Genomic DNA, 26,228 nt, shown 5'->3' with positions numbered 1-26,228 from the left:
AAGTGAGAGCTGGACCATAAAGAAGGCTGATCGCTGAAGAATTGATGCTTTTGAATTATGGTGCTGGAGGAGACTCTTGAGAGTCCCATGGACTGCAAGAAGAACAAACCGATCCATTCTTAAGGAAATCAGCCCTGAGTGCTCACTGGAAGGACAGATCGTGAAGCTGAGGCTCCAATACTTTGGCCACCTCATGAGAAGAGAAGGCTCCCTGGAAAAGACCCTGATGTTGGGAAAGATTGAGGGCACAAGGAAAAGGGGACGACAGAGGACGAGATGGTTGGACAGTGTTCTCGAAGCTACCAGCATGAGTTTGAGCAAACTGCGGGAGGCAGTGGAAAACAGGAGTGCCTGGCGTGCTCTGGTCCATGGGGTCATGAAGAGTCGGACACGACTAAACAACAACAACAACATTTCCAGTTTCCAAACAGAGGCAAACATCTAATCTACTGTGGATCATAATGTGCTATGCATCCCACTACTGTGCAATCTGCAAGGATTTCCATGAAGTTTGTGCAGAACCCCTATGCACTGCTACCTGAAAAAAGATTGTCCAGTAACTGTATGGAGAATTTAATCTGCACTATTAGAATTTATGAATAAAACCAGTGTTTATAAAATGAACTGCAAACACTACCAAAATAAGAGGGCCAAAATCATTTAATATCTGTCTGCCATTTAGATATGAAAAGAACTGCAGACCCACCATGGAATTTAACTACACATATAAAACATTTCCAGATAGCCAGCCACAATTCACTTACAGTAAATTGTATTTATTTCTCCTCTTCCACAATTTTCCAAGGTGAAAATAAGTATCCAAGTGAACTTACCTCGGGAAAAACTGTTTTCGCTTTATACATACATACATACACCATACACACAGTTTAGGGCTAACCAACTCCCCTCACAGTAATTTGTCTTTTGGGAACACCTGCGTTATTGGGAATCTGCCTTGCCGATACATGTTAAAATTAATCTCCAGTCATCTTTGAAAACAAGGAACCCTGAAGGCCTTGCTGCAACAAACCTCCAGAAATAATGGTCATTTGTCCACTATCTATTTCACCATAATAGCCTGTACACTTAATAGGTGCCTCTTCTCATGAGCCAGAAAGCTTCTTTCTAAATTAACAAAGCACACTGGAATTGGAATGTGACCTATCCTCTGGCGTTTTGATATATGGAGAATATGTAGCACTTTATTCAAGAATTGGTATTCTGCAGTACCGCTTGAAAAAAATTTCCAAGTGTGGAATTTATCTATTTTTTACAATCAGAACATTTGTCTGAAAAGTTTATTTCAAATTTTCTGAACACTTAGAGCAGCACTGCTTTAGGTGTTACACAAGTGTCCAGAGATAACTAAACAAAATTAAACTTATAAATTACAAGTTTTTGCTTCTGAAAGAGCTTCAGTCAACAGAAAACATCACACACACACACACACACACACACATTGCGAGGAAACCCCCCCCAAAATTCATGCAACAGCAGGCAGGATGTAAAAAGCCACCTAAATTCACACGTTTGTACATTGAATCATCAGAAAAAGTATTCTTTAGTAAATCTGTACATCCAAATACATTTGGGAGCTACATCTAAGTTACATCATTTAATGTTTTATACACTTGTTACCCCTTTTAATCATCAAGTAAACACGCCAAACCGGGGATGGGCGGCTGAGTTAGGAAAAAAGAAAAAAAAAATCATTGTAGACATTCAATTATTTTTGTTACCTAGACCACCAAGTGTTGAATAAAAACCGATGGCATCATCTTTATTTACCGTTTTTTCTTGCTAACTGTACAAGAATTGCAGTGCAGAGAATTCCACCTTTGTACTTAAGATTCTTTGGATGGATCTCAGATATAGCTGGATATTCCTTTAATGACGAACCAATGGAAAGTCGGTCCTATTAGACTGATACTGCATGCAAATATTTGCCTTTTTAAAACAAATGCATGTAAATGTTAGAATATCCTGGTAGCATCCAGTGTCCCCTTACCCTGTAAAATAGCACTAACAACTGGATGGAGGAAATCTTTCCAGAATAGTATTTTAAAGTACCAGAAACCAATCAGCAAAGTTTTAGGATCCACAAGTTTCATTTTCCTTTTTTAATTAAATGGAACAAATGTGTAAATACAGTTTTGTCCTCTTCACTGAAGAGAGCTAGTCTATTTCATCTTTGTGAGCTAGTTTTTGGGAAGATTAGCATGTACTGGGGAGTGATGCCTACCGAATACAATCCAAGCTTTTGCTGAGAACAGTTGAAGAAAGTCAGTAAGAACCTAGGATCAATGAAAACAGATGTTGCTTTAAATGATCCACAAAAGAGAGACCCACAGAGTGCCCAGTGTTAAATACACAATTTTCTCCTTGCGCTTTCTGGTGTGCAAGTTTATATACTCTGTCCCCCACCCCACCCCACCCCAAGGGTTAACTGTTCCAGAGTTCACTTTCCTTAGTCAATTTTCACATTAGTGTAGATTTTTCGAACAAAGGCACTTGTTCCCATATAGCCAATAGCTCCTGCAAAAACAAGGCAAATATATATAGGTTAGATTCGCTTAAGTTCTACAAGACAATGCAATCCTCAGCATATCTGCTACGATTATGTATTACTGAATTCATTAGGGCTTCCTCCCAAGTAAAAGCACATCAGATAAGCTTCAATAATTATGTTTATGTCATACAACCATATAGCCTGCAAAAAAGCTCCTTCCTTAAAAAGCTTAAGATATGCACCATTGTCATTTTTGGTATATCATTTTTTTAAATTACATCTTGTTCACCCTGGAGTGAAAGCTTCTTTTCATCTCAAACAACACATGCATTTCAGCCTAGTGTTTGTGCATGTGCTGCCAAGAGCTATACATATGACAAAAACCTTAAAGACTAAAAATCTGATAAGCTAGCAAACTCATGTTCCCCACCAGAATGAATCAGATCCAGAAAACCAATTTATGGAATGCTTCCCCCCATTTAGGAGTCTTCCTAGCCTGTGTTCTCTGTTTTCTCAATAGACTACGAACTCACAGACAGGATACATGCTAATTTAAGGCTGAAACACAATATAACAGAATGGGCCTGGCAGAAAAGAGAGATGACAGCATTTCAGTATGCTGCAGAAAACTTACCGCACATTATTCCCAGCGCTGTGCTAAATACTGCCATATAACCAAAGTAAAATGATGTCTGAAACAAGCCATACATCCTGAGGGGGAAAAAGAGGAAGAGGAATATTTTTTTGTATCTCCCTTATTACCAATAATTAATCTTTTTTTAAAATGTGAAGTATTAGCTTTCTTAATTTAAAAGGGAAGGAAAATACAAAATGTCAAAGGCTACGTACTTTGTCTTGAAAAAGTAGTAATAAAAGGAGTACATGTAAACATAGATTGCAGTTGAAGCAGCAGACAGAAAACTTGTCCATTGCCTGAAAAACAGACACAAATATTTCAAACAACTGGGAGTAAAAGCCTGGCAAACAGTACAAGAAAATCTAGACAAGAACCGTAACAGGAAGTCATAAAATTTGTTCAACTATTTTCCACCTTGCATGTGGAACCACCATTTTCCAGTTCTGTTTTTCACACTTCAGAGGGAGAGATTTCTTTTTCTAGGCATAACTTTTAAACAATGCATTTAACATTGGAGACTCATTATTTAAATAAAAATATTTAACTAACAGAATATGCATGCCATTTAACTGTAAAAATCTTCCAAGCGTTTTACACAAAATACACATTATAATTGTCAATAAAAAGAAATCAAACATAAGTAGACCTAAACAATTCAAAATATAATTGAATCACCAGTTTTAAGTTTACATTATTTAAAGAGTACACATAAAAATGCATGACGTTATGTATCTGGTTAGGCTTGCTTAAAACACACACACACACACACACACACACACGCCTACGCCTGCCTGCCTGCCTCAAAGGCTATGTGTTACCCCACTGAAAGACAGATTTCTTGCAAGTGCAGAATAGACTTTCTGTGACACTAATTTCTAGGTTTTTTGCTGCTTAAGACTAACTTGTAAGTGGAAAAAAATATACTTACCACCTATAGTCTTCTGCATTCAGTAGAAAGTATGTACACACGATTGTCACACATACGGTCACAATGCAGAGAATAACCAGAACTAACATCATGAAGCCATAGACATAATAGATTTTGTAAGCCCAGAAGGAAGTGAATATAAAATACCTACAGAATAAAGAAGCATTGTTTATTGTACAGACATGAACGTTTAATTAAACCAGGCTGATAATGCCTAGTAAAGCGCTTGCAAAGTTCTCTAGGCAGAAGACTCACATTTCAATGAAAATGGATCCAAACGGGAGAATCCCACCTAGGCAAACAATAACAGCTGGTTCCATAAACCTGAAAAGAAATTAGAATTAACTTTCTCATTTGACCATAACTCAGGGAATAGCTCACTTAAGAGAGGGGCTCTTGCAGAATCACTGAAATCAAACGGATAGCTGATTTAAGGGTGCACTGGTGGCAAGATCTAAAAGGACTGTGATCACTTCAGTAAGGTTCAGACCATGTGAGTCCTGATTCTCCAGAACTCTTGCTGGCTTAGTTGCATTCTGCATGCAGTTACTGCTCTAGATTAGAGCGCCAGCCCCCTGAATGCTACCTGTGCAAGGAGTTCATCACTGCTAGACCAAAAACATGATAGCAGTTCTAAATCAGGAAAAAGGAACGCCTGTTCTTCAGGCCAAATTAGGCACACAAAGTCTTCTCCCCTCAGCCACACCCACCTGTCCCCACATCGACAACATGTGTGGAGCAAGTAAGGCTATGACTGCAAAAGAAACAACCGGAAGCTTTGACGTGCATCCCCAATTGTTCCTTGGCAGGCAGGGGTTGCGTTTGGCACCAAATGCAAGCCCTACTGGGACTGGTTCCCCTTGGGATCTCTGCAAAAAGCGGAGTTTGCAGCAATGCCAAATCTTTGCAGCCCCAGCCTGAAGGGAAGAACCGGGAACACACTTAAGAGTGAGCTCCCAATTCTTCCTTTGATGTTTGGATCACCTGACTGACAGCTGGCGACTGCCCACCTGTCAAAAGCAGCCCACATAGGGTAGCCCAGTTCCCTAATCCTGCTCTTCAAATTATCCACAATACTCATCATTGGTGCTGTGGTCTAAACCGCTGAGCCTCTTGGGCCTGCCAATTGGAAGGTCTGTGGTTTGAATCCGTGTGACAGAGTGAGCTCCCATTGCTCTGTCCCAGCTTCTGCGAACCTAGCAGTTCAAAAGCATACTTGCACAAGTAGATAGATAGGTACTGCTGCGGTAGGAAGGTAAACAGCATTTCCATGGGCTCTGGCACTCGTCATGGTGTCCCATTGTACCAGAAGCGATTTAGTAATGCTGGCCACATGACCCGGAAAGCTGTCTATGGACAAACACTGGCTCCCTTGGCCTGAAGCGAGATGAGTGCCACAACCCATCGTCACCTTTGACTGGATTTAACCATCTAGGAGTCTTTTACCTTTACCTTTTATTACAGGCAACAGACCAGAAATAAGACTGTACATTGCCTCAACCACTCATAAAAAGATGTGGCAACTACCAATGACACCCATAGGATTTTTATCTCTCAGCAAGTATTTAACCTAAAATTGAACTGACCTCCTTGGTAGTTTGGCTAGTAAAGGGGCAAGCCTACTTCCAAGGGCAACCACCTGCTTCACCAGATGCATGAATGCCAAGAGAAGCCATTTATACTTTACCATTTTTTCTCTGGGATTGGACGAGGAACAGCATTGACTCGGCAAGGAAAGTTGGGCTGACCCGAAAGGTTCCGTCCCAGGATTGTGCCAACGAGGTTCAAAGGAAGGATAACAAAGAAGCAGATGCAGCACACAGCCACCTGTAAACTCATAATCACACAAGAAGAGAGGATATAAAATGCATCAAAGCACATGCACCCATTATAACAATTTCTGCTTCCTAGCAACATTAACCTTAACATGACTATTCAGAATAGCAACACTAAGATTCATTCAGTGAAAGGATAAGTATCTGAAGGGGTGGTGGTGGGCGGCACCAGGCATGAATTTGTCTTCTCCTCTCCTGGTGGAGGGAACTTTGGGAGCCCACTGCATCAGCTGTCCTGGAGCTCAGGGTTGGAGAACTCACACTCTGATTGGTTTCTCCCCCAATAAAGACAGGTTGTTGTCTGGGGGTCAGGAAAACCCCCAGGGGGTCCATTTCCAAACTTGGACTGCATTCTCAGGGCCCTCCTAATCCTTCCCTCAAGAGAGAAGCGGATGACTTCTTCTTCTTTTTTTAATGGGGGAAGTAGGGATTTTTTGTGAACATTTTAGCCGCGGATGTCCCTTTTTTGTTTGTTTGTTTGTTTACAACTGGAGTGAAAACCGAACTTAATATAATTAATGTCAAAGAAATATGCTGGATGATTCCTATCTCTGCTGAGGGACCAGCTGCCTTTGGTTTTCCACAATGGTCATCTAGAAACAGTCATTATATCAGGCTAGTTTGCATCCTGAACTGCTTCCATGTAGCTGGCTGTTTTTAAAAATTAACTAAGATTTGTGGTGGAGCTTACCTTCCTTCTCTCTCTCCCCCCACCCCCCCGCCCGCAATCCCTGTTTCTTGGCATGTTGTGTATTTTATGTTATAAGCTGTGGGGCAGGGACTGTCTTACCACAGATCTTGCAAGTCATTGACATGCAGACCCTCAAAAGGGTCCTTGCTTTAAATAAACTAATTATCAGGATGCATCAGTAAACCTATGCTTTTGGCTTTCTTGTTGATGTAATGGAATTCAAAGTTTTGCATGCAAGTTCCTGCCTACTTTAAACTGTTAATTGTCCAAGGCAATGTACAGCAGCCTTCTTGATTTAATAGATCAAACCTACAACGCTAATGTACTCACCATTGTTCCAAAGGGAATAGCCCTCGATGCATGATAATAGATGGCAATGAAATTAATGAAGAAGGCTGTGCCACACACCATTGCAGGAATAAGGAATGCCCCAATGAACATCTGCTTTATCCACCGCCTTCCTGCAAAGAGAAATACCCCAATGAAATTAAGATTCAGGACTCAAGCGGCATGTGAACATGTTCCTCTCTGTAGCCAAAAACACTGTGTTATGATATAGGAATGGTTAGGTAAAAGGAAAGCATAATGTATATTCAGTATAGCCCTGAAAAACAAATTTTGGTTCAGGGAAAATATTAATATATTAAGATCAAAGTCCGATAATTTTTAGGCTGGAAATGTCTGGATCCTAGTAGTATCTTTCTTGCGTAGATCTAAAACAGACTCACATCTCAAATGATTCTATCACAAACCTTACTTGTTCTGTGGTACCTCAGTTTAAGAACAGCCCTGTTTACGAACTATTCAGTTTAAGAACTCCGCAAAACCTGAAGTTGTGTGTCTGCGAACTTTACTTCGGTCTACAATTGGAAGCCGAACGGTGGAAGGGCACCAGTGGCGGAAGGCATCATTAGGGAAAGTGTGCCTCAGTTTAAGAACAGTTTTGGTTTAAGAACGGACTTCCGGAATGGATTAAGTTCGTAAACCGAGGTACCACTGTATATGCTATAGTCAAAAAAGTATTTTGAAAGGTAAAAAAAATGACAATCATGAGTCATTAATACCAGGAATAGCTTCTGTATCTTTTTAGAAAAGGCTCAAAGTAAATTCCAGGGCAGACAGAGGACATTCACCATCTGGTGGCCAGACCTGGTTCAATGCTCTCCTTTGATAGTTACTAGTATGGTAGATCATGGGAATGCCATGAACGCAGTATATCTTGATTTCAGCAAAGCATATGATAGAGACTCCCTATGCTAACAAGGTGCTAAAATAGGGGCTAGACAAGGTGCTAAAATAGGGGCTAGAGCCACAGCTGGTTGAGAAACCATAGCTAGCAAGCGCTCATAAAACATATCTGCATCCACCTGGAAAAGGGCATTGTCCTAAGCACTCTACTGTTCAACATCTTGGCAAAATTCTGTCTTTCACCTCTGGGATTTTCAAGACAAGGAATAGATACAACTGATATGGTATCTGCAGGAGAATGGCCCTCTTGTTATTTGTGGTGCCTTCTGTCACCTAGGAAAAGTCTGCAGCCTCCCATTCCTCTCCAAAGCCTTAAATTGGGGTGTATATTTTCCCATAAATGAGAACAGAGTCTGGCCTTCAGTAGATTCCAAAGGGTTTCTTCGGACATGAGAAGATACTGCAGCACCTGTTCAGCTATTCCGATTATCATGCTGCTGAGGTACAGTGAACAAGAACCTTTCTCTACCTCTGCCACAGGACACAAACTTGCTTACCCTTCACTGACTTAACTACAGAGCCCTTCTTGACTCCTTTCTGATCAGGTGGGAGCAATCTATCCCAAAGACAACAGCATACTACTACTGTATTTGCAACATCTTACTGCGGCCACAGTGTTAATTTACTCTGTACACTTACTCAAGGTATTCTCGCCACAGAGAAATTTGTTAGGCACAAAGCTGTCTGCAAAACCCAGAAAATTCACAACTGTATAATGGTGCAGCTAATCCCAAAAAGTCAAAAGCAACCCAGGATGGTGATAAGATATTAAATTCCTTCCAAAATTATATTTAATACAAAAGTAATTTTAAAAGTCTCACCTCCTTGCCTGGCATAAAGGCTTCCTCCAAAGTAACCATTCACTGGGGATGTTGCAGCATAAACAAAAATAGCGGTACTTAGCATTGATCCTCTCCTAAAATGAAAGACATGTAGTTTTGGCTACACAAATGACTGCCTGAATACTACCAATGTAAAAAGTTACAAGGAGCAAATTGTGGAAGGTATGCTGAAAGTTTAGCTTCAGCTAGTGCAAAACACCAACAATTTTAATGTGCAGCAAGAACAAAATCCCAAAGTGCTTTGAACATCTGGATTAAGTATTCAATTATAGCCACAGTTACATGTCACCATAAGCTGCCACATGCTGCTCAATCACACTTCCCCTAACCAGGATCATAAACCTTGGCTTATTGGAAAAACAACCCATGTTCCCAGACCACATGGTTAGCCAAAGTTTGTAGTTTGCTCCTCCCCTAGCGTGAGCAGGAGCAATAATCAAGCAGTGTGACTCATTTGTGATAAGCTATGGTTTGTAGCTTACCATGACATGCAAACTGTGTCCCATTGCAAAATAAGTAACAATTAGAACAGTTTAACAGTTTCGGGAATAAGCAACATTAAATTATGTTCAAATATATTTTAAAAACTTTGCCTTAAAATCTTTTCGCCAAATTCTATTACAAGATCTAAATTATTTAACAATTATGCCCTTATAATTAAACACAATTCCTTGCAGATCAGAAGTGCTGGTATCACTGTTGTAGCCTAGCAGTACAAGAATCAAAACCATAGGAGATACTGCTAATTCCGATGTTGGTCTTTCAATTCACAAGGCAAATCATCATAGGAGACCTCTAGTGAAATTTAAGAAATGTCATTATTTTTCAGATTACAGCAGTCTGGAAGCGATACTCATAAGTTTTTGTTTCTACTAAGTTCTACAACAGGGGTAGGCAACCTAAGGCCCAGGGGCCGGATGCGGCCCAATAGCCTTCTCAATCTGGCCCACGGACGGTCCGGGAATCAGCGTGTTTTTACATGAGTAAAATGTGTGCTTTTATTTAAAATCCATCTCTGGGTTATTTGTGGGGCATAGGAAGTCATTCAGTTTTTTCTTCCCAAAATATAGTCCGGCCCACCACATGGTCTGAGGGACGGTGGACCAGACCACAGCTAAAAAAGGTTTAAGACCCCTGTTCTACAAGGATCACTTGGAAGCTTCTGGCTTGTACATACAGTTCCAGAGGGTTTCCACAAAAACAAAATCTCTCCAGAAGAGAGACTGGGAGAGCTGCAAGAGGCTGTTTTTCACCACTGGCCCGATGCTCTCTCTTGCTATTCTATGCATTTTTTAAAAAAGCAGACACCCTTTACACCTTTTGAATGAATGTCAGTCACTGGAAAAACAGTCTTGGAATCCAGCAGGTTTTGGGTTCTTATCTAGTTCATAGCCAAATCATCTCTTTTGAAGTCTGGGACATAATTCATCATTTTCCCTCATCTGACGGGATGTGCCTTTCTAGGTTCCCTGAGCCTCTACAATGCTCCCCCAAGTAATCAGTCTGTGTTACTAATTATGCTTTTAATCTGCACATAGAAAGTACAAAATCAGGAGGTTTCTGCCATCTCCTCCCTCTTTCCATTTGCACCACACTATTTCCAAAGGGTTCCCCAGCCCTCAAGGGGCACAGGGAACAGGAAAACCTTGACATGAACTCTTGTTCTGTTCATAGAAAGAAAGCCAGGATCCAAGATGTTGTTTTAAACTTTTCATTTCTGAAATTACGCTCAAGAGTTCTGCACCATGATGGCCTTTGAGAATGATTTATGCACACAGTGGTGGTTCTCATCTCGTGGGCACAGAGAAATTGCCCCAATGTGATCCACTTTGTAAACTGTAAGGAGTTCCTGAATCTCAGCCAAGATCTTTTACGATATGATGAAGGCACGAAGCAATACTCACTCTGTGTATAAATCCTCCAGCATTGCAACAATGATCACTATGAAAGAAACTGCAAAGATCTGGCAGCCAGAACCAATCAAAGATGAAAATATTAAAGGATGACTGGATGGTCTGAAGACATCACCGTGAACCTGTTTCCAGCCATATTCATCACCTAGATCTCTGTCCTGCACACAAAAAAGTTTGAAAACAATCACCAGGAAGGAAATGGCTAGTAGTCAATCCCATTTAAGCAAAAATACCCATTTAAGGAGGAGAAAAAAGAGACAATGGCCAAACTGTTATAGGAAGGAAGCCCTTTGTGAGACGCTATGTATCATGAGATGTAATAAATATTCCAAAGCACTGTACATGAGGGTACTAAAGCTCACTAAGTGCTTGATACAGTGAGGCATTCTAGAAGAAGTTTAAAAAGAAAATAAGTAATTAATTAATTGGTCTGAAGAGTTGCTGAAAAAAATTTTAAAACAAGGATGCAGAAAAGGGGAGGTAAGGGGAAGTCCGAGAAGTAAGGTTATGAAAAAAAGGTTTTTGAAATTATACATGTTTATATGTTTTCGTTTGTTTATGTGAGTGTGTTGTTTTGTCTTTTATTTGTGTTGGAAAACTAATAAAAAATTATTATAAAAAAAAAAAAGATACAGTGAGGCATTCAGCAGAAGGTTCAGCCAGGCGTCTGGCTACTTGTGGTTAGAGTGATTTGTCATGGTTGGCTATGATCCATTCTCTTTGACTAGGGGTGCTACAACATTTGTATTTCAGCTGTACCCATTCCCTTAGTAAGAATTCCTGGAAAAACAACAACACCAAATCCTGGGGCTCTGTCACTCAAATGCTAGATCCCAGAGAGCTGCTCTCCGTAGACAATCAGCTTAGGCAGGGTGAGGGGCATTCTGTGCAAAGCACCAGAAACCTTGCTAAGGGCTCTCAAGGACTGCCCCAAGGAGAAAAATATTTTCTTTCAGATGAGCTCAAGCTTAGAACCTCTGATGTAAGGAGAACATTCAAGTACTGTGGTTCTTGGTCATTCATTCCCAGTGTTCTAAATGTTGGGTGTTTCAGAGGATCTCTCTGCAACCGTTTGAGCACCACCAAGAGTGGATTGCTTGGACATAATTCCTGACTTATGTGTTGATTGGCTCAGGAGTCAAAAAGCTCTTTCGCTAATGAGAGCTCATGCTTTTGAGTGTCAATACTCTGCTATACTACCAGTGGGGATTAAATGGCTTGGGCACTTGCCTCAATGTGTATTCAACTGTGCCAGGTCAGCAAGCTTTTGAGAAAGTTCTTTGCCATAATCCACTTGCATTCCTTTCTTTGGAACAAGGGTCGAAAGAGTAAAAGGAATGTTGCTCCAAGCAGCTTTTCTTTTATGAGGCCTTGCATATTTGAATGCTCTGAGACTTTCCAACACCACAGTTGCACTTGTTTGAAGTCTATTCCTTGCACTCCTAAATAATTCCCTATACAGTCATACCTCAGGTTGAATACGCTTTGAGTTGAGCGCGTTCGAGTTGCGCTCCTCGGCAACCCAGAAGTAACGGAGCGCGTTACTTCCGGGTTTTGCCGCATGCGCAGACGCTCAAAATGACGTCACGCGCATGCGCAGAAGCGATGAAAAGCGACGCGCGCATGCGCAAACGTGCCATCACTAGTTACGTTTAATTCTAGATGCAAACGGGGCTCTGGAACGGATCCCATTCGTATCCAGAGGTACCACTATAGTGGCAGGGAGTTCTCTTGACTTTCTGTCCAGGCATATTGGGGTTGGGGGTTGGAAATGCACTCCAAAGGAAGGAAGGAAGGAAGGAAGGAAGGAAGGAAGGAAGGAAGGAAGGAAGGAAGGAAGATGCAAGCAATTAAACTGAATATATGGGGGAAACTGACAGAATAGGATAGGCTTCCTAGTCACCAAAAGGACTAGCTGCACCTCCGAAAGTCAAACATAAACTGAGCAGCAAGACACCCCATACCCATATCAAAGAACTTCAATGTTCCTGCATTTAAGCCCTCACACAAATTACACAGAAACACCCAGAGGAACTGAAATCTGTCTGAAAACTTGTTCTAGAGATCCTTTCCTTTCACCGAAAAATTACTGTCACTTGGACAAGTTTTCTAGAAATGAAAATGCAATTTTAAAAAAGAATAGTAGCAGATAAACAAGACTCTTACCATATCATCCATTTCTTCTTCTTTGCTGTATCGTGCATAATCTTTTCTCAGTGTCCTCATTAAAATCATAGAAACCAAGCCCACTAGGAAAATAACCATCATGAAGGAATTGAAGATTGAAAACCAGTGAATCTAAAATAAAAAAGTGGAAATGTGTCAGCTTGTTTATTGTTTAAGCAAGCTACTCAAAAGACAAAATAAATACTGTAGCCCAGCGATGGGGAACCTCAAGAAAAGGGTCAAATGCTGCCCAGAAGGCCTCTCAGCTTGGCCCTTGGGACTGTTCCCAAGCCACGCCCCTCACTGTCCTGCTCCACACCATCAAATGCTCCCCGCACCTGATTGACTGGATGGAGAACGGTGGTGGGTGTTCATTGCATAGCTGAAATGTAGCCTACTGTACTAAGGTTTAAGAGTCACATCTAATAATAAATAATAATAATAATAATAATAATAATAATAATAATAATGTTGGAGGGGCAAGGTGACATAAAAGATTGAAGGAACATATCCTAGAAGCACAGCTCATATGTAAAGCTAATGGAAGTTAGGGACACTAAAGAAGAGGAAAAAACTCTTGTTGCATGCTGGTGTTTAAACGCCACAGGTTTTAAGTGACCTCCCCAACCTTAACCCTGGTTAAAGATCTGAAGGAGAGTTCACTGTCGGATCTGGACACTACCCATTCAAGATTTAACCAGGACAGGAGTTTTTGGGGTTACTAATTATTATAATGTGCAAATACATAAACTGAATAAAGGAAACATACCCTGTGTTGAAAGAAAGATGGGTCGAGGTACTTGTCAAATCTGTCTTCAAACTTCACGTCCGACCTTTTCCATTTCACCTAGAAAGAAATTAACACTTGGAAAGCTGACAATATTTGGTTATAGGTCTACTGAATTCCAGTTCAGCAAATCACCTATAGTTAGGGAAAAATAAAACAGGTTGTGAACTGGCAATCTGAGTTGCCACCTTTCTTCGTGACCCTACTCCTGTGACTAACATGCAAGAGAACCTTTTCCTAGTAGGGAGACAGAGACTTGTTTATTTCACTTGTTTGTTTCAGTCATTATTTTCTCCACGTCAACTGAAGGACCATCAAAAAAATAGCGGCAAGCTGGCAACCATACAGGAAGAAGGCTGTTGAAGCAGAAGACCGTGTGCCACAGCACCGTTAATATGCAAGAGCCAAACTCAAGAAAAACTCTGCTTCTAAACAACCCTTTAAAGCACAAAGGTGCTTTTCAGGGTCTGGACTTGGAAATCCTAAGCATGCAGAGAGGCCCAACATACAGCAATCCAGAGCATGAGGTGAGAGAGTAAGTTTTTGAAGATGACCTGCAGTTATATTCAACTGCCAGCTCTATTTTTATATATCGCTGGGAATAGGGTAGAAAGTGACAACGAGCACACCAGTTAGCTCTCAACGCAAGGCTAAAACGAAGAGATTAGCTCAGCTCGCTGAATGGCCTAGTCACCACTAACGTAAGAGTATAAATAATGTTACCCATGAATTTGAATTACTTACAGAGTAAGACATTTGGATTTTGGTGTTGGGAACTAGTTTAACTTTTCCTTCACTTGTCAGATTCACATCTACAATTCTATTTCCATTATAGCCTATTTCAAGTTTTTTGTACGTCCAGAGATAGTAATCTTCACCATTTTCGTCAGCTTCACCAACAATACCTGCAAGGAGAGGGGAATGGATATAAGTAATATTATTAATCCATGCACCAAAGCAGGTTTTGTTTTACAGCAGGCTTGCCGTCTACAAGTGTGGCCCCCTGAGGGGAATAAAGATGGGCTTCAAGAGTTAGATACTTCCCTGCTGTTGCAGAGATAGAGAGAGATGAAGCCTGCAGACAAACTCTGCATTCCACGCACACAAAACGATCCCGCAGGAATCCAAATTCTGGGTAAGAAAGCTAAATTACACAACATAAAACAAATGTGTGTAGTTTATTTTGCTTCTGCTAGTCATGGAGAGGGATAAGGAGCAATATAGGCACTGATGCACTCCTCTGAGCACTGTTGATTCAATTCAGCTACACCTTCTCTGAGTTCCCTTCCAAGATTTCACCAAGTTTGCTGCCCATTAACTGATCAATTAAAATAAATTTGGATATAAACATTAAACCTGGAAGTTTAAAATCAACTTACAATGTAATAAAAAAAGAGCTATCACACACTGGGAAGGGATGGCTTCCATTTTAACAATCTCATTGCAGTACCCCAGTGGCCTTAAACAGATGCCTGCAAGTTTATCATTATAGATTAAAACTAAATTAACTAAATCTGTAGTAGATTAATCTATCAACCAGACAAATTAAAGCTTGCGCCCCTACTCAAACCGTCTCAAGAACATTACCATATCCTTGGAAAACATGCACGGCTTAAAAAAAACCCTTAAAAAATCATGGACCGCTTCACAGCATGCAGCCATCACAAGTGTTGTACCCAGTAATAACAGAGTAAAACTCAGAAACACAAGCTTGAAGAACAATGGAATCAATTCCGCAAACTCTAAAACAACAAAATCATTTTATCAAATACAAAATTTCACCTCAGCCTTCCTTAAAAAAAATATTCAGTAGGTGCCTAAACACCATCAGCTGGAAACCAATTCCAGAAAGCAGGAGTGCCACACTGAAATCCCAGCTTCCAAGTGCACTTCTTGGGGTATATGGTAGTCTCAGCATGCAGGGCCCTATTTGAGGAAAACAGTTGCCAAGAAGGGATATTGTGGGCAAGGTGGTTCCTAAGATATCCTGGTCCCAAGTTATTTAGGGCTTCAAATGTTAAAAGCAACAGCCTGAACTGTGCCCAGTAACGTATTGGCTGGCAACCCCAGTCAACAAGCTGTTGCATTCTGCATCCCCTGCAGCTTCCAAGTTAAACCCAAGGGAACCCCATGTAGAGCATGTTGCAGTAATCCGGTCTCAAGGTTACCAATAAAACAGTAAAAAACTGTAATCAGATGTGTCGCTCCAGCTGAGCAACACATACCCGTTCCTTCCAGCATGACACAGAGCTACAAACACAAAAGCAAGCCTAAGCAGCTTGTGCCAATTCCCACTGCCAGTTATTCAAGGTTCATGTGGAAGAGGCAATGCTTGATCAAATAGGGAAGAAAGTAGGATAAAACAGGACAGAAAGGCGTCAGATAAGATCAAGGGTATACTACTTATTTAAATGTTTTCCGTTCTGCAGGCAAACATTTCTTACCCCATATTGGCAAGTCATCTATGTACATCTGATACCAATAATGATTTTTGATAGCATAAACAAATGCATCTCTTGTTTGCTTATCCAAGTCGATTTCACAGTAAGTTGTCTGCATCACATCATCTGTGGAAATTATTTTAAAAAATGCATTAATAGTGCATTAACTGAAAGTTAATTGAGCCTTGAATATTACACTAACATTATTTTACTAAAAAGATCAGTCACTCAAAGATCATTTCCCCACTTTCAACCCCGCTGAGCTCCTTTATGCTGCACTATTGCTAACCCTTACTGCTGAACTACAAATAAAACTAAACCCACCCACAAGGCCCCAAAAGTCTATTGATGGGCATCAAATGCTCAAGGAGTTAAGAGCAACCTATATCCAGCTTTTTGGCTTTGAGTATATACAGCTCTCAGTCCCTCAAAGCACACAGGCTGAATAGACCATCACTCCTGCCATGCTTTTCTCCAAACCAATAACCAAATCACCAGATCAATCACACACACACACACACACACACACACACAAATAAGACTCCCACAAAAAAGAGTGTGTGTGTATACCTATGCTTAGGAGATAGGCTTCTGCCTGTGCAAATTTTCTTCATCATGGTTAATGGTAACCAAATTAAAACCCTGGTTTCAAATACAGTGGTACCTCTGGTTAAGTACTTAATTCGTTCCGGAGGTCCGTTCCTAACCTGAAACTGTTCTTAACCTGAAGCACCACTTTAGCTAATGGGGCCTCCCGCTGCTGCTCTGCTGCCGTCGTGTGATTTCTGTTCTCATCCTGAAGCAAAGTTCTTAACCCAAGGTACTATTTCTGGGTTAGTGGAGTCTGTAACCTGAAGCATATGTAACCCAAGGTACCCCTGTACTGGTTAATAGCAATTCCCACTAAACCTTTTTCCTAATCTTAAGGTCAACACCAGCATTAACCTTTATGACGATGAAGACAGGTGTGGGAAAGGCCCATAGAAAGGAACAGGAGCGTGGCCTGCTTCTGAACCCTTAACAATAATTGTGAACAAAAGTAGTATCAATGATGGTATTGGAGGGTTAACGAAGAAGTAGCTGAGCTGCAGTAAACAAATTTCTGAACATAAGACAATATAATTCCAAGTGTGTGTGTTTAAGACTGGAACAGTCGTGTGCAAATTTAAAAAACATTAACAAAAGCAGTTTACCTTTAAATTTAATGTCCAGACCACTGAACTCCAATTCAACTCCTTGCAGTGCTTCTCCGAGCGTTTCATGGTAGTGACCAATGCTTTTTTTGGATCCACCACAGAAAGGGAGAGAAAAGTATTTGTATGTCTCCTGGCGATTGTGGTAGGGTCCTACTGTATTCATCCATAAAACAACTTCTTCTTTATCTTGGTACTGAAAAGAAAGCATATTGAAAAGTAAAAGGATTATAAATAAATGTGTTATTTAGAACTGAGCAAATATTCACAGGAAAATCTGTGAAGAATGTGCAAAACACAGTGAGGAACATTTTTGCTTTCAAGGGCCACATTCCCACAGAAGTAAACTGTCGAGGGCCAACTGAGCTGGAGCTAATTATTATATCCTTGGCACTGACATGAAATTAGGCCAAGCTTGTACAGCCTTACTTTAAAATTAGAACTGCACTACATATTCAAATCCTTTTCTCTCTTGTATCCATCTTCTGCAGATAATAATAATAATAATAATAATAATAATAATAATAATAATAATAATTTATTATTTATACCCCACCTACCTGGCTGGGTTTCCCCAGCCACTCTGGGAGGCTCCCAACAGAATTAAAAGCACAACAGAACTTCAAACATTAAAAACGTCCCTAAACAGGGCTGCCTTCTAAAAGTCAGATAGTTGTTTATTTCCTTGACATCTGATGGGAGGGTGTTCCACAGGGCAGGCGCCACTACTGAGAAGGCCCTCTGCCCGGTTCCTTGTAACCTCACTTCTCACGGGAAGGGAACCGCCAGAGGGCCCTTGGCACTGGACCTCAGTGTCCGGGCTGAATGATGGGGGTGGAGACAGTCCTTCAGGTATACTGGGCCGAGGCCGTTTAGGGCTTTAAAGGTCAGCACCAACAGCACCAGGTAGCACACTGTTGGCTGAATTGTGTAAATTTAGCAGGATAATGAAGTGTTTGTCATTTGTTATGTATGGGCGTTAAAATGTCCAAGAATCCCATCTTACTTTTGATGGCAGCTCACATTCAGCAGACAATAGTGAGGTGCTGAGTTTTCTCAAAAAAAAAGTACCGGTACATTCTGCTTATCATCTCTTGACTTCCTTTGACAAACAATTATTGGTGGTTTGCCACCAAAACACACAGCTCCCTACTGGTGGCACAGCAGTTGCAGATCATTGCACTAATAGAAGCTGCCTCAGCTTTGCCAAGCACAGTGCCCTGGCAGTTGTCCATGCACCCTCACACAAGGCAAAGAAAATCTTGGATCATAGGGCTACTGCAGAGTCAAAAAGCTGAGGCAGGGCTGCAGCAAGTGGGTAGATAGTTAGGAGAAAAGCAACTGAACAAGGCACAGGGAAGCTTATGAGATAGTTTTTGCTACCTACCTCAAAGTGCCCTAGGCTTCTACCTAATTTGGGCTGCTAAATGTAAAAAAAAGTGCAGTTAAATATATTTTTTCCTATGCAAAAAGTAAGTAGTACGTATCTGTACTCCTTTTTAAATAAGAGTACACGGGTCAAGTAATCGTCAAGGAAGATGTTAAAGAGCCATGGGTTAGAAATCTAGCTGGAATATGGCATTTTAAGATGGGAATCAATGTCAAAGGCTTCAGAGGAGTGAAGCAATTAAAAGAAGGTAACAGGGTAAATAAGAATAAAGAGTCCTGTGGCACTTTTAGAAATGAACAAATTCATTGTGGCATAAGCTTTTGTGGACTACATTCCCCCCCCCCCATCAGATGCATAAAATATTATCCCAAGTTACAGGTACATATACATTGCTTTTGGGGGGGGGGTGTTATGAACAGTAAGGTCAGAGAGAAACCCTGTCTCTAAGTTGGTTCGTGCCAGGGTAACAACCAATGGGCTGAGTTTGTTAATTGGCTTCACAGGAGGATCAAACTGTTTTAACTAGGAGCATTCTAAAATAAGTTGTTTATCATCATCATCATATTTATACCCTGGGGGACACAGGTGGCGCTGTGGATTAAGCCGATCAGAAGGTCGGCAGTTCGAATCCCCGTGACAGGATGAGCTCCCATTGCTCGGTCCCTGCTCCTGCCAACCTAGCAGTTCGAAAGCATGTGAAAGTACAAGTAGATTAATAGGGACCGCTCCGGCAGGAAGGTAAATGGCGTTTCCGTGCGCTGCTCTGGTTCGCCAGAAGCGGCTTAGTCATGCTGGCCACATGACCCAGAAGCTGCACACTGGCTCCCTCGGCCAATAAAGCAAGATGGGTGCCGCAACCCCAGAGTCAGTCACAACTGGACCTAATGGTCAGGGGCCCCTTTACCAATATTAACTATATTGCAAAAACTTTAATTTATGATATGGTTATTTAATTCAGTGTATGGCCCACGGGTTCTGTGTCAAAGTACTCTTGCGGCCCACTTAAACTGAGAGGCTGGACAGAGGCTTGACAACCATATGTCAGGAGTGCTCTGATGGTGTTTCCTGCTTGGCAGGGGGTTGGACTTGATGGCCCTTGTGGTCTCTTCCAACTCTATGATTCTATGACCGCCCTGGTCTAGGATATAAGGCAGGTGGCTGCTAGTGAGGTGGGAGGAGAATTCAGTGAAGAAAACATCTCTGAGCCACAAAACTGAAAAGGACCTCTGGCATGTAGGTTTGCGAAATTAATGAAATCTATTCGATACATAACTCAGAAGCTATCTTTTTACCATGTTATTTCTCTTTTGGCGTATCTTACTTTTCAAACACGTGTTCCATGCCACCTACGCTAACCATGGGGAAAAGAGCTTAAAACATTGCAGATAACTATAAGGTATAAAATAGGATACATCCACATGGACTCTGGCTTATCCTGCTGATACAAGCTACGCTGCAATGACCAGCTAGTCCCTCTGTCCTGTAGGAAGCCCCCAATATAGTAATTTATATGAAATGCAGATTTCATGATATGTTATTTTTAAATGGGGGGAAAGACCAGTTTGGATGATTTCTGAGGCTTCCAATGGACACTAGGGCCAAACGCTTCTCTTGCCCTTCCCACTGTGCATTGACCGGCACAAAGATCCTGGCTTGTATTAAGCCAGTTCCTCATTTTGCCCAGAACAGCCAATTCTGGCTTAATGTCTGTTAACCAACCAAGAAATAAGCCTGATCCTGGCTTCTTTTCCTGATTTAACTATACAGTTGTACCTCTGCTTACGTATCCCTCTGGATACGTTAACTTCAGGTTGCGAACGCGGCAAACCCAGAAGTATATACTTCCGGGTTTCGCCGTGTGCGTGTGCAGAAGCGCTCAATCACACCACGCGCGTACACAGAAGGGTCCCTCCAGTTACAAAGTTTTCGGGATGCAGCCAGGCCTCTGGAACGATCCCATTCGTAACCGGAAGTACCAATGTATTAGGTCTGACAAAACACAGAACTCTTGGTTAATATACAAACCAAGATGTTTGCACTGAAACCAGTGTTTTCTTCTGTGTTTACCCATTCATCACACCCAAGAGGAGTTGTGGCTTCCTTCCAAGAAGCTGCACACTTTTTGATTCTATGGAAGTGAAATCAGCTACATAAAACCAAACTATGCCTTAGCAGAAATAAGCAGGTTCCCGAAAAAGCTTGCAGTCACTTTACTCCTCCACAGGCCCTTTTGTTGCTGCGCTGTGGCTTAGTGCACCATCCAAAGCAGGGCTTCCGGTACAGAGAGGTGAATCCAAGGTTTGTTCTTGGTTTATAGTTCATGGTTAGTCTGGGAGAGCTAAACAATTAACTCTGTTTCAGACAACATGGTAAGGCAAATCTTGGTTTCACTTATTTCAGCACAGCTCCAGAAACAATGGCAGAAAGAAAATCAGCTACCAGCTACTCCATGGGAGCCCACACATTCATGTTAAGCTAATGTTTGGCTTAGCATAACGTGCGAACCAGGACGGCCTGTGGTAGAATATTGCCTAAAAATCAACACAAGAGCATTAAGAAAACCATTGTTCCCCAGACTTTCAGTTATATCACACTGATAAGAGAATCTGTTTTTCCAAGCATGGAATAGCTCCCACAAATTATATATCCTCATAGGATACCTATAATGTTATTGAATATTCATCCCCAGTAGCCAATGTTTAAACAATGTTCATAGAGAAGCTTGATTCACAATTTTAAAAAATCAGCTTTCATCAGTATGACAAACAATTAAGGTTCTCCTATTTGCCTATTTGCCCTTGTTTCTATGTACATGTTACAAGCATTCCTGTCATTTATCAAAAACTGTTAACAGCTGCCCTACCTATAAAGTCAAGCATTTAATATTCTGCCAGGGAAAACTTTGTTGGTTTAGTAGCACTGTTATACCAGGGATTAAGGCATATGCTATGTGCCAGAACACCCTCCTTGTCTTTAACAGAGAGTAGCCTTTGAACAGCACTATGTAGGCTAAGGCTGCAGTCCTAGCTCCACTGAATTCAATGTGACTTACCTCTGAGTAGGCATACGACTGCAGCCTTAGTCTAAGATCTGGCCATTTGCTGTAGAGGCACCAAGACTGTACAACTCTTTGTTGAAAAAAATCTGCTTGCTGCTATCACTGCTTCTGCTTGCCTTTCAATAAACCAGGATATCCCTGATAAAGGGTCTGGAAATCAATGGTTGTGGGAGTTGGGTATGTTTAGGGGAGACTGAGAGGAGCCATCTTCAAATATCTAAAGGACTGTCACATGAAAGATGGAACAAGCTTGTTTTCTCCCATTCTGAAGGGTAGGACCTGAACCAATGGATTCAAGTTACTAGAAATGAAATTCTGACTAAACAGCAGGAAAAGCTTTCTGAGAGCAAGAGCAGTTCGACAGTGAAACACATTCCCTCGAAAGGTAGTCCTCTCCTTTATTAGAGGTTTTTAAGCAGAGGTTGGGTGGTCATCCATCATGGATAGGTTTTTTTCAGAGTCCTGCATTGCAGGTGAACGGACTAGATGACCCTCAGGGTCCTTTCCAATTCTACAATTCCTCTTCCAATAGTTTTCAACAGGTATTGCTTTTAAAAAGGAATTCTGGTTGTTGGTCAGAAGACCAATGACCACCACCCACCTCCAGGAAGACTGCTTTGGCCCCATTCACTATGGATGGAAAGGCAGTAGGATGTTTGCTTCCCCACTTGCTGCCAGAAAGAACATTCAGCTCCACTTTAATGAAGGATAACAAACTCTGGAACCATCCACCAGTTAGAAAACCAAGGCCTGCCAGGTGATGTGTATGTGAGAGTTGTGCATTACAGTTGGTTGCTTGAAAGGGAGAGCACAAATCTTTAAAATAAATAAATATACTGTTCGTGGGGTTGTTTTTTGTTGTTATATTACAAATTTACTTTGTAAATATGTACTGTGGGTTCTTATGTTTTACGTTGTTTTAATTTTCTATAACACAATTTGCCACTTTGAATATTCTTTTTATAGAAAGGCATAGAGAGAGGGAAAGAAAGCACACATGAACAGGAAGTCCCAGAATAAAACAATTCCATGGCTTTGCAGGTTCACCCGTAATGCTAAGCCAGCCTCTGGTTTCCTTCTTCCCCACCACAGGAAAGTGTTAGCAGGGGGAAGAGCGAACTGGAAACTTGAACGGTGTGCACTAGCACACTGCTTGCTTGTATGAGACCATCGATAAAAATAAACAATGGCTTAACTTGACACATGAAACAGGTCAGTATTTTATGGGCTGCAGATTTCCTATGTGTTGTTATAGGCTACACGCTGCAGGTCAGCCACGGCTTATGGCAGCATATCCAAGATTGCACATGCAAGACCCTTGCTTAACTGCTCTCTAATGGGGCAATAACCTGCCACAGAAACGTAGGAATCCCCCCCACACACCTTTTGCCATGCTAGAAGCCAAGACACGCAGAGAGACAAGCTGCTGCCTCTCCCAACTTTCACGTGAAGGGACGACTATCACTAGCGCATGCATGCCGCTCTTCTCAAAACTTGCCAAGCCCGTTATGCGATGTGAGACGAACGGTTTTTTTGTTTTTTTAAGCGGATGTGGCTGGCGTTTCCCCACCATCACCACACACCAAACTCTCGCAACGCAACGTTCCCTCAAGGAAGCGAAAGGGGTGGCGATATCCAGCGAATCTCTCCTCCTCCAACGTGACACGGAGCTACAAAAGTCTGACTCGCAATCCTATGCTCGGTGCCGGGCGGCGCAGGATGGAGCTGCACGGCATCCTGAGCTCGGGCGGCCGCTTCGCCTCCCCGCTCCACTGCAGAAAAGGCGGCTCTTGACGAGGCCCCCTCACCCCCCAGTCCCAACAGGACAAGAAGCCTTCCTCGCTCGGAGAGACGCGCGACGGGCCTTCACCGCCACCAAGCGAAGCCCCACTGGGCCCTCTCCCTCCTCGCGGCCCTCAGGACAGGCCTGGAGGAGGCAGAGGGGCCGCCCCGAACCAGGCCCTCTCAGGCAGGGCGGGCAAGCGAGCGACTGACTGACGGCAGGGCGGAAGGAAGAGGGGAGGCCGCCCGACCCCGCCGCCTCAGGCCCTCCGCGGCGCGCCGCCTCACCGTGTGCTCGTGCTCGTCGGCGCGGCCCCGCAGCACCAGCAAGGCCGCCACGCACCACAGGAGCCCGGCCGGCGCCATCCCCGTCTCCACCAGCCGCCGCCGAAGAAAAGGAGGCGCCGCCGCTTCCGCCGTTCCCGCCACGTCATCCGGGCGCACACCGGAACAGCCGGCGCTTACGGCGGCCGGCGCCGCCCAAAAAGGCTCAGAAAGCGCAGTCAAAGGAGAGTGGAGGGGAGGCGTCGGCGGAGGGGCCGAGCACCACCCCGCGCGATCTTGTGACGCGGGAACGAGAGATAGAAGAGAGAGTGCGGGAGGCGCCCGACGTGCGCCGGGTTTCCAATGAGTGGGCGGGGCGAGGCGAGCTGTCAATCCCGCGTGCGGGGAGGAGCTAGGAACGGCATGTTAAACCCATGCGGGGCCGCGGCTGCTGAAATAAGCGAGAATTTCCCTGAGGTCTTTTTTTTCCTTCGCGGGGGACCAATGCAGTGTCGCATCTCCACATTGTCTGCGCCTAACGATTATTTATTAATTTTTGCATCCCGATTATTATTATTATTATTATTATTATTATTATTATTATTATTATTATTACTTTCCTTGAGTCCCTGTCAAATAAAAAGGCGGGGTGTAAATAAATACAATAATGGATATAAGAATCACAGACAGAAACAGAAACCGCTAAAAACATAGAAGGGGGGGGGGAAGCAACCGATAAAGATCATAGGTTTGGAACAGGAGCGGGAAACCTGATTTTCAGAAATTGTAGTAAATTAATTTAATTTGGTTCGATTTGTAATACAGTGGTACCTCGGGTTACATACGCTTCAGGTTACAAACGCTTCAGGTTACGGACTCTGCTAACCCAGAAATGGTACCTCGGGTTAAGAACTTTGCTTCAGGATCAGAACAGAAACCGTGCTCCGGCAGTGTGGCAGCAGCAGGAGGCCCCATTAGCTAAAGTGGTGCTTCAGGTTAAGAACAGTTTCAGGTTAAGAACGGACCTCCAGAACGAATTAAGATCTTAACTTGAGATACCACTGTAATTTGGAAAATTAATTAAAATAATTTGGGAAGAAAATAACAATTAAACACGGATAGAATGAAAACTCTCTGTGCCCGAGTGCATACATATATAAAAACTAGCTCCGTTGGTTAGAGCATGGTGCTGATAATGCCAAGGTTGCAAGTTCGATCCCCGTATTGGACAGCTGCATATTCCTGCATTGCAAGGGGTTGGACTAGATGATCCTCAGTGCCCCTTCCCAACTCTACAATTCTATGGAGATAGTGTGTGGAATGGCATAATAAGAGTTATGCCCATGGACCTTAATTCCCAACGTCTACACCTTGACCAGATACTCTGCACAGAGGCTACATGCAAGAGAGAAGTGAGATGTCTACAGTTCCCTTACAGTTCTGCTGTCTGCTCTCCTCCAGACACTGGAGACCTGCTTGCCATAGCAGGTGATGGAGCAGACCAGACCAGCACACTGCAAGCCCAGGATCCAGGGGAAGCTCAGTTGCCCTTGCTCCCACTTCAGCATGTCAGGAAGAGTAAAAGGTGCTGGCCCTAGACACCAGATGAAGAAAGCTCAGGAAACACGTCCACACAGGGGCAGCTCCAGGCAATACAGTATTGTGACTTTTTTCCAGGAGAATGCAAGCTCCCTTTTCCACAATGCACCGGAAACAAGTTACTGCAGTGTAGCTCTTGAAGCCACTAGCTCTGCCTCCTTACTGGAGCTAACATTGTATGGCTCTCCCTCCTGGCTTTACTCTTCACATTGCTAAGCTTCTGGGAAAACCCCAGTCAGCCACAGAACATTTCCTTGTTGACTCAACAGACACCACACTCACACTGCTGATCATTCTCCCTCCTCCCCCTTACATGACTATAGCAAGTCAATTCATCAGTGCCTGGAGCAGTAACATAGATAGCAAACACTGCGGAAAAGGCATGTAGAAGCAGAGAGAACAATCTTTACCTAAGTCATACCCAGGAATGACCACTGGGAGGAGTGCAGAGAGAAGAAATGCCATGGTGTATCTGTATCTGCATCAGCACAATTGGACGCCTCCACCTGCCCCAGCTGCAACAAAACATGTCTCCACAGCAGGCGCCGTAATTCTCCCACGGTTTGACTTCACCTCCGAAGGCACACTCCTCTGTTGTCTCTCGAGACAGACGGGTGCCAAGAACGTACTCGGGGCAAGCCCGGCAAAATCAATGGACTTAATTTATTTAAATGGTTCTACATTGAGTATGATTGGATCTCACCCATAGACTTACCTTCACATACACCTGACTGTAAAATATCCAGGATTTGCAAGATGGGAACTGGCTGGGCATGTGTCTTTGCTTAGTTCAGGCATAGGCAAACTCGTCCCTCCGGATGTTTTGGGACTACAATCCCCATCATCCCTGACCACTGGTCCTGTTAGCTAGGGATCATGGAACTTGTAGGCCAAAAACATCTGGAGGGCTGAGTTTGCCTATGCCTGGCTTAGTTGCTACCGTTG

At 42.7% G+C, this 26,228-nt stretch overlaps 1 protein-coding gene across 1 annotated transcript; it reads right to left on the bottom strand.

The window, feature by feature from the left end:
- Positions 1–642: 642 nt before the first annotated feature.
- On the bottom strand, positions 643–24,044 carry TM9SF3 (transmembrane 9 superfamily member 3). Its single transcript, XM_083738398.1, has 15 exons — positions 23,709–24,044; positions 17,191–17,386; positions 16,001–16,123; positions 14,301–14,461; positions 13,539–13,616; positions 12,770–12,901; positions 10,595–10,761; positions 8,670–8,764; positions 6,931–7,061; positions 5,762–5,901; positions 4,330–4,398; positions 4,075–4,221; positions 3,359–3,442; positions 3,144–3,220; positions 643–2,535 (listed from the first exon to the last, which is right to left on the bottom strand). Exons 1-15 carry the CDS (start codon positions 23,784–23,786, stop codon positions 2,468–2,470), a joined length of 1,746 nt encoding a protein of 581 aa, XP_083594524.1. The 5' UTR covers positions 23,787–24,044; the 3' UTR covers positions 643–2,467.
- Positions 24,045–26,228: the final 2,184 nt, after the last annotated feature.

This window comes from Podarcis gaigeae (genome assembly GCF_964106915.1).
Source record: "Podarcis gaigeae genome assembly, chromosome: 5".
Lineage (NCBI taxonomy): Eukaryota > Metazoa > Chordata > Lepidosauria > Squamata > Lacertidae > Podarcis > Podarcis gaigeae.
The sequence above is the reverse complement of the archived record's forward strand: the minus strand, read 5'-3'. Positions and strand labels throughout refer to the sequence as shown.

Excerpts from the sequence above, each read along its gene's own strand:
- TM9SF3 (XM_083738398.1), bottom strand. The coding sequence starts at position 23,786 with ATGGCGCCGGCCGGGCTCCTGTGGTGCGTGGCGGCCTTGCTGGTGCTG. Across the intron at positions 4,399-5,761 it reads CCAATCCCAGAGAAAAAATG|GTTTATGGAACCAGCTGTTA; the intron begins GTAAAGTATAAA and ends ATTTCTTTTCAG. Across the intron at positions 4,222-4,329 it reads GGATCCATTTTCATTGAAAT|GTATTTTATATTCACTTCCT; the intron begins GTGAGTCTTCTG and ends TTTATTCTGTAG.